We start from the raw sequence: 13,893 nt of genomic DNA on the forward strand, positions 1-13,893 counted from the left end.
TGGAAGTAAGAAAGGAAAGTGTTAATCCAGTACAATCAATGTTGAGGTTAAATTACCTTATAAATTAGACCTAGCAAACACATTTAAACTCTTTGCCTACCTTATTTAGTTCAAGTGTACCTGCACTTTAAGGCTCACACACTAAAGTGACAGTGTGCATCGTAACTATTACTGATGTAAATTATGAGAGGATGAAGTGCGCAGTTGATATACTTATGTTTTATGTGTGTCATGTTTAATTATCTACTGTAATGTTATTAGTTGAAGTCATCATAAGAACTATCCAACTGAAAGTAATTGTTTGTGTGCCTGCAACGATAAGCTTCTGTCACTTGAACGCACCACTTGCCAGCTGACTTGCACCTCCTCTGAAGCACATCCATTGGCTTCCAGTGCGGAGCGTCAGCGCAGGGGGCCGGCCCGAGCGAGGAGTTTATTGTCAGGAATGTGTAGTAGCACTCAAACTAATTTGCCGCACCGACTGTAGTGCCACACTCCCGCAGGGCAGCATCCTCTTGTTTTGGGACGCACGTATACTGGATTTTCTCCCGGTGTTTTGACGCAGCTGCTCTTAGCTCTTACTGACTATTTTATCATGCGAGTTTTTAGTTGAGAAATTCGTATTTGTTGTGTGTTTAATTGCAAGAAAATTGCTTCAATTCACGCGCGACTCCAATGCTAGATTCAGCAAAGATGAGCAAAAACGGAATGGTGACAAAAATCCACACGAGGATAAGATCTGACCCGTTCACAGCAAATTACGATCTGGTCGGCAGAGAACTTCTGGGCAGGTGAGTTTTGTTTGTTGTGTGCTGACTTTGCTCGTGGGCTGGCCGAATGGAATTTGCAACTATATGAGTGTATGTCAATCTGGTTATTATATTCGATTTGCTCTCTGCACGTGAAAGCGTGTTAATTGAACATGTCCAATCCCGCATTCCATCCCGGGGAAAGGAGCAAACGGAGACGCGCTTATGGCACACGCAATGGTAATGCGTTTTTTTAGGTTTGTGAAAAGTTGAGTTGGAGTTGGACAGTAATGAGTTATGTGTGGACGCTCTGGAGCTCTCTTTGCTCTGAACTTGGCTAATTAACGATGAAAAAGCTCTAACGGGTTTTGCCTTTTCACTCTGAACATAACGTTCTGTAAGATGAGGAGGGACTTAAGGAGAAGTTTGCACATGTATACACATTGTTCTTATTTCTGCCATCTAAGGGGTGAACGCATATTTTACTCTGGGTTGGAAACTCCATAAACTCCTGTGTAGTTGTTTCTGTCCATGCACACTTATGTGGTCTATGAGATCCTACTGCATGTGGTGGTGAAATACCTTCAGTATTAGTTTGGAGTCATATTTTTTATGTGTCACATGTGTCACAAACCTACATCAAGGCCAATGTATTTAAAAACACAAGGTGACCACCTACTTCTCTTGGAGACATTGTGTGTGTGTATACTATGTTGAATGTAAATCAGAACTCATATGGTATATAGACCTGTTCACCTGTTTTCCCAGGAGATGCAGCATCTGCTACTTTTCTCATTCTCTCTTCAGCCAAACGCATTTTGTGGGTCAAACTCAGTGATGTGTGGCTCCCAGAAACAGTAGTGCACATCCCAGCAGTATTTAAGTGGGGATTCCCCAATGTGCCAGACAATAATGACTTTCCTCAAAAAGCATTCTGGATTAGCACAGGGAGCTGCAGTTGACTCTTTGGGTTTCACTTAACCTGACAGCTGTTTGATTGCTGTCTGTGCCAATTCTGCATCTGTCTCTTAAACTCCCAATTTTTACTGTAAGTTTGCTTCTCTGAAAAGTGGTTGGACAGCCTAAATAAAGAGTCAGTGGTAGCAGCCAGTTTTGCTTGTCAGACACCCTGGGATATCCTGGGACAGCAGCCAGGACCTATGGGGGGGATTGGCTTGAGGCTGCCTATGAAGTGTAGCAGCCTCTAAAAGCCCCCTCTCCCTCATACCCCAACCCTTCATCCTCTTTCCCTCCTCTTCCCATGAGTCCGACCCAACAACATCCTGAGATCAGGCCTCATAATCGCATTAAGTGCAGGAATGTATGCTGGCAGATCAGCCATATAGTCTGTACATTAGGAGGGATGTTGACCGTATTAGAATTTGTAGGTACCAGAGTTGAATTCTTCCGCTAAATGCATCTTTAGCAATAAGCCTTGTTTTCAAAACCTTTCCATGCTAGGTAACTAGGACTACAGTTGAAAATTAGCTGACTGGCTAACACTGGCACATTTAAAGAAATGTTGATTAATGTGCATTATCCTAATCAAATAAATCTAAATCTCATCATCAAGTTTTGAATTATGAATTGTCATCTACTGCAGAACTGTGCACACAAATATGTCAACAGCCAACTCAAAAGCAGAAAGAGGAACTCGTATTGTTTGTCGGCCTGTCTGTGAAGCAGGCAAATGAGAGCTGTGAGGGCTGTCATTTCTCATCGCACTTCAGACATGAGTCAGTGCCCCGCTGAGGGAGACAAAACGCAGACTCCACAGGAAACCAACTTCTCAATCAAATTATCACCATCTCAGTGCTGGAGAGGGGTTAGTTTTAGGTGACACAGTAAAGTTGCTGGTTGATGATAGACTGGTTTCAGACAGATTCTACTGACGATAACCCTGCAAATGAGCTGTTTGATCTGCATAAATTGTGTTTAGTGTCAGTCAAGATTTTTTGTACTGTAACACAGCATGCAAAAAAAGGAACTTAATGTGTAGTATATAACATTAAAGCACTGACGTTATGCATAACCAGGAGATTCAGTGCATCTGCCTAGTGACGTGGCAGAGTGTGAACGTAGCCGGTGTTTACTAACCTCTGACCTGTTGTCAGCCTTTGAAAAGGCCTCCTGTTGCTCCTTTCCACGGCCAGCGGTCATTCCTTTTCACTCCATATGTAGTTCCCAGCCCACAGCGAGCTGCTCTGAACTTGGCTAATTAACGATGAAAAGGCTCGAACGGGTTTTGCCTTTTCACTCTGAACAATGAGTCGTCACCATTCTGAGAGACTGCGGGGGGAAAAGAGAAGGAACAGGCCTCACAGCAGCCGGGGCGCTAGCCAAAACAGAACCCAGTTCTGGCCAGAACAGTTGCTGTTTTTGGTCCGCGGCACAGTGGGCTTGGAGTAACGTTGTGTGGGAAAGTGACCGGCACCATGCTGACTGGACCTTTCTGACTTGGCCACTTCATTTAGATTCTGCCCAGTTCAGTCATCTTTTCATCTATCTCTAAGCCCTCTGCAGTCTGTACAGTATTGTGCAGCTCATTAAAGCATTGAGATGTTAATTGGACGTAGATGCTGAGGTTACAGTGTCCATTTTGGCATGCTGCTTAGGCTCCAACCTGACTGTAACAGCAGTGACCCCCCTGCCTGGCCTACCCAGCCGCGGTCTGGTGGGTGGTCCTGGTCTCGGGGCTGCTGTGTCAGCCGACTGGTCAGCCGACTGGTCAGCTTTTGTGTGATTGTCAAAGGAGGAGCAGGCTCTGGCCGAGGGTCTGGGCGGAGGTGTCGACACAATCCCATTTGTCCCTGCTGCTGTCAGCTGTGAAGAAAGGGAAGTGGACAAGGCCTCATTATCAGCCTTGGGAGGGACGGTTAGTGATTGTGTGATTGTGCTCGACTTGACACAGAGAGGCAATCCTGCACACATCGGACATCCTGCCCACACCCACGATTGACCCTTAACACCTCCTTTGAATCCATCAATGTGTATGCAGAAAAATTAATGCTGGTGATGAGGTTGTACAAGTGGATGTTATTTTTATTTATTTTTTTCAATCTTGTGTTTACTAGTGACATCCAGCAACCGAGCTGACCTTAGCCTTATCATGTCCCTGCCCACTATTCAGCAGCTCTTGCCAAAACTGTCAGCCTTATCTGCCTCCTGTCAGACTCTCCTGAAGGCTAGAGGAAGAGGAGAAGAAAGGGGAAAATGTCTAATGACGCCTCCTCAGCTGAGCATATCAGTGTTTAATAGCTTTGGCTATATTTTCAAATGATGCCACTCCGTCTTCTTATCGCTAAACTGTTCTTTAACCTCGCCTACATTGTTGCACTCGTGGCCGGTTGGCGGTTTTTTCCACATGCCTTGCACTGTAATCTAGGTTTCACCTCATAGCAGTTTAACTGTCATAAGTATGTCCAGTAATTTTAGCCTTTCATTCGCTGCAGTTTTCAATGACCTAAATTTAATCCAGTGGTCCCGTTGGCTACTTGGATGCAGAACTGAACTATCTCTACACATACACAATATATTTGAAAAGCCAATAATGTGGTTGTGATTATTCTGTCTCCTCACTAATCTCTCTCTCGCTCTCTCCCCTCTTTGTTTCCCAGGGGAAAGTTTGCGGTGGTAAAAAAGTGCATTGAGAAGGCAACCGGGAAGCAGTGGGCTGCCAAGTTTCTGCGAAAGCGACGGAAGGGTGAGGACTGCCGCATGGACATCTTAAATGAGATCGCCGTGCTGGAGTCAGCCAAGGCAAACCCCTATGTGGTTGCTCTGCATGAGGTCTACGAAACCAACAACGAAATCATCCTCGTTCTGGAGTGGTAAGACAATACTGTAGACTTTACAGAAGTCAAATGTTTACTGAAAAAAACACAGCTTTGTCTGTCACTCCAAAGTTTGTTTAAACTCTCACACACCCTTTCACTGCCGCTGATCTTGGAAGAAAAATGATGGCGGTAATCTAAATGGCCTTATAAACTTTTCTCACTTATCAGTGTTTGAGCCATGCCAGGAAAAAATGGGGATAAAATGATTAGGCTATCAATCATAGGGGAGATGAAAATCCTTTAATCATCACTTACTGCAAACTTTCCATGACTGGAGTTTTTTTTTTTTTTTCTCATGTAGCATGTCTGAGGGATTTGAGGACACCAAACTGGCTTTGAGAAATCTCCCTAACCCATTTATTAATTTCTACTTAATAAGCAATAATGTTTGAGTTGGGGGAAACCTCACATCACATCTCATACACGTCATGCAACATCCTGCATTGTGCACAATCTAAATGTTAATGCGTTGGTGTTTTCATGTGAATTGTCAGCTTTTATCTATCAGTCTGATCTGTGAACCAGTTCTGGCTTCGAGTTATGTGCTGGTTGCTGAGGTTAGCCTACAGCTGCATGTCACTCAAGTCTTTCTCACCTCAAAAAAACAAAACAAAACACACACACACACACATGTGTGAAATGCATGGCCATGAACTCAGCCTTAAATGGAAATTCTCTCTCTCTCTGTGGTTAGTTGCTCGTCTCGTAGCCTCGACACCTCGGTTTCTTGTTATGCGAAATGGCTGTCAGGAACTGTCACTTTAAATACAAACGTGACAGAACTGCACCGAGCTCACTGTGTGAAAATAACGATACTGAGCTACAAATGAGTCAATTTACATCCCACCGTGAGAACGTATTGCTCTGTACTCTAGACTCAACATGCAGGTGAGGTGCCCGGCAGCTGGGACGAGCTGCTCGCTCAGTGACCCAGCACAGTCATCCCGGCTGTCTGGCTCCGGTCTGTTGTTGTTGTTGGGTGTTAAATGACATGATGCATATCCAGTAAGTGTTCTCTGACTGCTCTAATGATGGCCTCTAATTAGGATTTGGAAAGGACACTTAGCATCTTAATTACCTTGCTCGTCTCATTACAGGGAGATAACACGGGGCAATTACACTTGAACCATGTTCCCCTGACCCTGTTCCTGAACTGCTCGCTGCTCAGGCAGGAAGCCCTCCCCTCCCTAGTCCTCGGTAGTCATCCCCACCCTAGACATGGAATGCCTCCTCAGAACAAAGATCTCTCTGTGGGGGCTCTGACCTCTGACTGAAGTGTGAAAGGGGAAGTAGCACCACAGTTCACCCCTGCATGCCTGCAGAGAAAACATAGCAGGAGGTCAGTCGGCACTGGTCCACAGTCCCTCTTTGGTTTCCAAATGGAGTTGAACTAGGAGTCTTTTGAGCATAAGATCAAGCAGCCTGCACATGCACAATATTTTAGCACTTAAAGAGCTGAGTTTTTAAATGTCCGCTGCTGCTTTTGTCAGTAACAATCTATTGTTTTTCCTTAACCCAAGCTGTTGGCCACCGAAAAGCTGCATCTTCAAACTGTCTGACCTCAGCATGAGTTTTGAGAATTGCAAACCATTCTCCATTTCCTGTGGGTTTAAATGTAAGCAGCAAGCAAGGCTCCTTTTAAAGTAGCACACGCTACTACGCTGGTATAAAGTGTTGTGCACACATATGTGCACACAATTCTCGTAGCCACAACCACATCCTTGGTAATGTCAGAGAAATGGAAGCGAGAAGTTGAATTATAATCATCGTTGAGAGCCCCAGCGTGCGTCATTTCCACAGAAAGCCCTAGCATAATGACTTGTTTGAGGAAGGACCACTTTGATAAAAAGTGAAGGTGTATCACTTTAATTGTGCACATTAGTTATGCTTCCTGGAGAACTCATCACTGTGATTCATGGTTCATTAAAAAAACAAAAAAAGAGAAAAAGTGATAAACCCATATCTGCTTATGCTAAATGCATGACAACCCCAGGAAATACAGCTCTTTAAATGTAGGCAAGTTTAGAAGTGTATCATTTGTTTAAAATCAATGATACTACAAATTAACTTTCAGCATCAAGTCTGATCATTCATGCATTTTCCCTCATACTGGTGTTTGTTTATACTCCTAATGGCATATTTTAGAAAGAATACATATTTTTAACGATAGGATTCCTCTTACTGTGGCATGAAAAGCATTGCCCTGTTTATTTCCTTGCCCTTTAACATACAGTAACCCAGATCGCTAATGACCTCACTGGGCTTTAATTGGACTTAACTGGAGTACAAGCGCTGTCCAAAAACTTCAGCCAACGGGCTTGAGATAAGTGGTTGACCGGGTTCTATTAAGGTGACGTCGATGAGCACCAGGCTTGGTGGCCAGCCAATAAGGGTTTGGACCAGATAGCTTCTCCTTCAGAACTTAAAGAAGGTTGACTTGGTTCAACATAAAAAAAGGGAAATGCTTAATATGTTCTCAGCTTGTCTTGTTGTGTAGCTCCTCTGTGCCATTACTCGTGTTGGCTGCAGTTTTTTTTTCTTGTAGCTCGGTGCAGGGGAGGATGTCTCCTACACACTAAAGTAGTGTGTACATTAACTCTCTTGGAAGGAGGGAGAGCGAGGAGACAGTATTTAGACTTTAGGGGAAGTATCAGATCATTCCTAAGTGCTTGGCCAGAATGTGTGCAGTCTGTTGAATTTAAACAAGATGGTCTTTATCAAGATTTTAAATCCTCTCAGGCACTCTGCTGACAGCTTAATGAAGCTATTGAAACACTTTGTCATGTCAAGCATGTAATGGTTCAGACAGGTACAGTAATAGTTGAAGTCCATGTTAAGTTGGCAGATTTAAAGCTATAGTGCGTAGTTTCTGTAACCCTTAATACTAAGTAATGCCGCATCCACATGATACAAGCCTTCTGTGATTGCGACACAGTTGCTAGTAACCAAGGAGGACACTGAGGATTAAAAACAACATGATGGACTCTTCAGAATAGGTCATTATCTTCACTCGAGATTCTGCGCACGAAAGTTGCTGGACGACACTAGTTTCTGAACATAGCCATACTGAGAAATACAGAGAGAGTTGTGTAGAGCTGATAGTCTTAATTAGCTTTGTAGCAACTCATTTGGCAATGGCTTGAATGTAACGGATGTTCATTAATATCAAAAAGTTATGCACTAAAGATTTAAGTTCAAGTTTATTTTGCTTTTAGTGTTTTCTATTGCAATTTTCAACAATATAATCAAAAGCGTCTGTCAAACTGCACTTGTATGTCTTTCATTTCCTTCCCCGAAATGAAAAAAACTAACACCAAGCTTGCTGCATTTAATATACATGTGCTGATCAATGTAAACGGTTAAGTGCAGTTTCATTGTGTCTCTCCACTGCTGTTTGCAACCAGCGGGGTAGGTGGCAGGTCAAGTATTCGGTGCAAAAAAAAGAAGATTATACAGACCAATGACGGATATCCTCAAAATCCCCCAAAACACGGGTGCTATTTTCACAGCTGAGGATAGTAAAGAATGCACAGTTAGGAAGCTAACAGGGGATTGGCCGATGCTGGTTATGTAACAGTCGTGCCCAGGGCCTGGTCACACAGTTTTTCCTCTGAAGATAAAAAGCATGTGTGCCATCTAAATCCCCCACACATGGTTCTTGTTCTTTTTGGGTTAACTGTCAGCTTCAGGCATTGATCTGACTGATGGAGCATCCAACGTAAATCCACCATGTCTCCACTTTACTTAACGTTGTTACACAAGCGCAGCAAGACCAGGCAGGACTATTCCTTCCACAAAAATATGAGAAGTCACGGTTGAGTTGTCTAATTACTAAATTCCAAAAAAGGCTAATCCTTACACGTAAATTGTTATGGGTCGAACAAGCAAAAAACTATGCTGGCTGAGGCTCATACAGTATCTACTTACCACCTTGACCCTACCTTTTGGAAAACGTTTAGGCTTTTATTAGTTGGCCAGTATTTGCTTCTGTTTCCCCTGTTTTAATTTCGTAAGTTAACCTGCAGCATATCAGGCTGTATAAGGCCTTATCTAAACCTGCTGTAAACTGATATGACCATTCTTATCTCCAGTAATATTCATGAGAACGAGAAGGTGCAAGCAGAGGCAGGGAACCAAAAATTATATTGATTCGTGTTGGACGCATGCATGTGTAGATGTGGATGGACTTCGTTCCTCAAAGCCAAAGTACACTAATGACGACATGGTGTTGCATAATTTAATTTTTTGATGTTGAAATGACTGGGTTTCTCAGATTAAGGCACAATTTATTATGACAAGTTATATATACATATATAAGTTAAGTGAATAATAAAAAATGAAAGTCAGCCAAGCTAAACTCCACTGGGTGGCTGCACAGTTTTTTTTTTTTTTCTTATCCTTGTTTTGTTTTCTCAGTTTTCCTTCCTGTGCTTTCCTTCCAGCGCCGCCGGTGGTGAAATCTTCAACCAATGTGTTGCTGATAGCGATGAGGCCTTCACTGAGAAAGATGTAATCCGGCTGGCCAAGCAGATCCTGAATGGAGTGGCCTTCCTACATCGGAACAATGTGGTGCATCTGGATCTGAAAGTAAGTCCACTGAAAGATTACGGGACAATATAGGACAGTCTATTCCCTCGAGTGGCAGACTGAGGGAGATATGGTTTCTGTTATGCAACCTTGACTCATTCAGTATGTCATGACCCTGTTCCCATGAGGAATCAGTTGATAAAGGAACCTGAATGAGCTATCATGTTTTCTTTCATGGCCCCTACGCATCTTGTAAATTAACCAAGTATCTGGTTTCTCATTACACACGTTACACAACTCCTTTAAAAGTGAATGAACATTGGGCTAGTCTGACCTAGAATTAATCACAGTTGAACGTAAACTCCAGTATTTGAACACATGGAGCCATGTCAGTGGTTGGCAGTGATATCCTACCAGTTTTCGGTCTCATCTGATTGGCTTAGAGCAGAAATCTTCGATAGAGGTAGTAACTGCAGGGGGGCATCCAGATTATTGTCAATTTTTGAAAGTTTTTTTCAAAAATTAAAATATCTTAATATGAATCCAAGATATTGTTAGCAAATATAAATTCCCACTGATGATAGGCTTACTGGCCTAGAAAGTAGTCACTAAGATAGCCATACACACACACACACACACACTACACATTATATCCTAAGGATTCACTGTGTATGTTTAACATTAAAAGATGATTTATAAAATCATGCCGACAATTATTTTAATAGCTTAATATTCTATGCAAAAAAGGTATGTATGTTTATGTATAAAGGCTTTAGGCCGCCCTATATTGTAGGCCTAGTTTAATATGCAAATTCATTATATACAATATGTGGAAGGGGGTCCCTGCTCCGTCTCTCTTTCAGTTAAGGGGTCCTTGGTTTAATAAAAATGTTGAAGACCCCTGGCAAACCATACCCCAAATCTTCTTGGAACCAGTTACATCAACTGCTTTGACTCATTCACATTGCCATGTAATTAATTACCTCAGATGCCCCACCTTCTCAAATACCCATTATGTAACATACCTCTGTCTAATCTGTGTGTGTCCTCTCCAGCCCCAGAACATCTTGCTGACCTCTGCTAGACCTCTGGGGGACATTCGCATTGTGGACTTTGGTTTATCCAGACGCATGGACAAAATCATAGAAGTCAGGGAGATCCTGGGTACCCCAGAGTATGTTGGTGAGTCCTGCTTTCAGCCCTTAAATACCCAGAATCACCTGTGTCTTTTCAATGGGAGTGCCATTTATCATGACTAATTGGGGCAATGTGTTTCTGTTGCAGCACCAGAGATCCTGAACTATGAACCCATTAGCACTGCAACGGACATGTGGTAAGTGTGCTACAGTAGTTGATGTGACTATTTCCACTCATTTAAGTGGATGCCATGCAGAACTCGTTTAGTCTGATTTACTTCTCAGAATAAAGACATTCAGGACGGTGACATCACCTCCCTAACATGCAAAGGCAGTCTAGACCTTTGACCACAAGATTATCTTTGCTTCATACTTGCGGTTAATGACTAGACAGCGCAGTGGAAGACAGACAAAAATGTTGTGGGTCGCAAAGCAGATTCTGTAACCATCAAACATGACAAATTGCCTCATAACCTCCTTCCCTTTCTTCCTCCCTCCCTGCTAGGAGTATCGGGGTCCTGACCTATGTCATGCTGACGGGCGAGTCTCCCTTTCTTGGTGACGAAAAGCAGCAGACATTCCTCAACATCTCCCAAGTCAACGTAGACTACTCGCAGGACACGTTCGAGGGGATCTCCTCCCTGGCTGTTGACTTCATCAAGTCCTTGTTGGTTAAAAACCCCAGGTGAGGCTGTTTACCGTAAAAATTAAGATATAATCAAATGTTCTGATTATGGCTAAAACAAAAAAGTTTCCATCAGCATCACTTTGAGCTGATTTACACACCAAGGATGTGAGTCAGGTTCACACCCGCACGCAAGTACATCCACAAGCGTCTAAATGAGTGTATGTGGTAACAAGATTTGCGTCACTTAGGCAAGACATCGTTTCCTTTTTTGCAAATGGTGGCTCTAAACTCACCTCATTTATAATAATAAAAAAAAAAAGATACTTTTTAGGTCAGTATCTTTGTGTTTTGACATTACACCAAACACTGATGTATCCGCTTTGTGGGTCACTATGATGAAGAAAGAATAGTTCAGCTAAGGTGATTTTCATGGGAAGCTATGTAACCATATCTCTGAACTAATTCTGATTGACAGCTCCAAAACTGAGCCCATACTTTGTCACCACAATTTGTTGATGAAAAGTAGCAGCAGCCTCTGTCTCACATCCAGAGCCATAATCTCCAGTCAGTATAGTTTAATTGCAACAGATTACTGGTAGCGTTGGAAAAAGTAGAAGATTCCTCAGTGTTTGAATAATCGGCACGGGATGGAGGGAAAAAAAATCTTGAGAGCAAAGAAAGTGCTTTTCTTTGTGGTTTTCCAAACCAAATGTTGAAAAGGAATATGGCCGACGTCTGCAAGAGAACGGATTGAGGGAATCGTAAACTCCAGGCAATCTGTCGGTTATGTAAACTCTTTGGGAATTTTCACTCATCCACAGTGTTATTGTGTTTGTGTGTACAGGAAGAGAGCCACTGCAGAAGAATGCCTCAACCACCCCTGGCTGAACTCACTCCCCCATCCCAACTCCCACCCGCACCTCCACACCAGGTCGGCCTCCTCCCTGGACGAGCCGGAGATGAGCCAGTCGGAGTCAGAGCCCGAGAGCCCGGTTCCCTCCCCCGAGCTGGACTTGATCGGTTCGTACCTCACGTGCCCGGGCCAGGGTGGGCTGAAGACAGGCCGTGACACCTTCTCCTTCAGCGAGCCCCCCTTTCCCACGCGGCCTGAGATAAAGCAGGAACTGATCTGCTGAACGACGTTTCGCCAGGTGGAGAGAGACTGAGCAAATTCAAACTCCACGGAGCAGATACTGAAAGCCAGTGAGCCTGCAGCTTCTTGGTCTTGATCTGACCCAGGGCCATGCTATATGGATGCTGTATGCCTGCTACTGGCTGCTTCTACTGCTGTGATGTCTGTGAGCTGAGCTGTGTGTAGTTTAATACCTCTGCATGTGTTTGAATAATGCACGCTTCCCCGTGCTGATTGATGGTTGTACGGAAGGAATGTGAGCGGAATAAAGATGCAGGAGAAAGGAGTGAAGACATATAAAGGATTTTTGTCACAGGACTGCACTGCTGCCTTAAAAGTGACAGGGCCTAGCTTAGCACTGTGGCTAGTTCACCCCTGCACGAACACGGATTTCTCTTTTTACCCAATTAGCCTTTTGAACTGGGTTTCAGAGGAGAGGCACCCTTGGGAAATGACTTCACTCGCTGCGCGCTCTCATGAAAACAAGTTATGCTTCAGCTGACCCAGACATATCTTCTGTGATGAGTTTTGTTGAAGGGTTTTGACAGATGGTTGTACTTAACAATTAAAGAATTAAATTAACTTAAGAATTAAAGTAAAGGACAGACCCTACGCTGAAGCCAGACGATTCCACTGTTTTATGTGTTTATTTATGCGTGTTTGTTATACCACTTCACCCCCTTAAACACACAAAACCGCATCAACGCCTGAGTTTAAGATGGAAATGGTAGCATTTTTTTTCAAGGACAATCGTAAGCACTTTTTATTTGGTTATTGGACTTCCATGTTATAGTAAAAAACCAAAGGCTATTCAAGCACAGTCAGCTGTCACACAATGTACTGTACATATTAAACATTTTCCACCACACACCGTTTTTTTCACATTACCTTTTTATTTACAAAGTGCCACTTTTTTGACCTCACTTCTGTGTTAATATTATTTTTTTCTGTTTTGGCTATTGCACAAGTGTTTTTTTTTTTTTTTTTTTTTTTACTTACTTAACTGCGAGGTTGCCACAAGATTTAAGGCTCTTAAAATATTGTGAAAATATCAGTCATGGAAAGGGGGAATGGCAGGAGTTAAAAGCAACACATCAGTTTTTATTATGACTATTGTAATTGATGAACATGGTCAACTGAAGATTCGTATAAATATGTGATGTTTGCCTTCAAATGCTCGGGAGCAGAGAAATTAGAAAGTATTTCTCAAAGTACTGACATGTATATTGTGAGTTAGTATTAAGATTAATCTGTAAATTAATTTTTTTTTTTTTATACCAGTGTATGAATGTTAACATCATTATATCATGTCTTATTTTGTATGTTAACTTTTACTTATTTGTTTTCTGCTCATGAATTCAGGCAGGTTTGCACTTGTCCTTGTGGACGTTATGTCAAAATTAATAAATGTTGATGGTATGCATTGCAAAATGTAACAAAGAAAAATACAGGTGCATTTTGTATCAAACTCTCCTACTTGTGTGTGATTGTTTTTATAGCAACAGCAAATGTAATATTTAGCTGCATTACTTTATTTTCCAAGCAGTCTACTTAGCTTGTTACTTTCTAATTGAATTTAAGGGTTCAGTTACATCCAAACAGTGAACAAATTAAAGAGATGTACATTTTTAGTCATACCGGCATGGCTCTAGCAAAGCCCGTCTACGGAAAGCCTTTTCACTCCCTATTCAGCTCTATTGTACCAAATTTGGTTGCTGTTCCACCAGAGTTCTATGGCAGGTGATCGCAGGCGAGTTCAAAATTAATGGGACACTATGGAGCTAGATGGCTAAATTTGTCTCTTTTGCCTGATTGTCATTGAGAAATCTCAGATTTGATTGTAGTTTTTGCAAGTTCAACATGGATTATAGGTTGAATTTGAATG

At 42.5% G+C, this 13,893-nt stretch overlaps 1 protein-coding gene across 1 annotated transcript; it reads left to right on the top strand.

The window, feature by feature from the left end:
* Positions 1-458: 458 nt before the first annotated feature.
* On the top strand, positions 459-13,479 carry stk17al (serine/threonine kinase 17a like). The gene is made up of 7 exons (XM_039825465.1): positions 459-791; positions 4,367-4,579; positions 9,028-9,172; positions 10,168-10,294; positions 10,397-10,445; positions 10,754-10,933; positions 11,721-13,479. Exons 1-7 carry the CDS (start codon positions 676-678, stop codon positions 12,010-12,012), a joined length of 1,122 nt encoding a protein of 373 aa, XP_039681399.1. The 5' UTR covers positions 459-675; the 3' UTR covers positions 12,013-13,479.
* The last annotated feature ends 414 nt before the right edge of the window (positions 13,480-13,893 follow it).

Source organism: Perca fluviatilis, chromosome 15 (assembly GCF_010015445.1).
Source record: "Perca fluviatilis chromosome 15, GENO_Pfluv_1.0, whole genome shotgun sequence".
In the NCBI taxonomy this organism is placed as follows: Eukaryota; Metazoa; Chordata; class Actinopteri; order Perciformes; family Percidae; genus Perca; species Perca fluviatilis.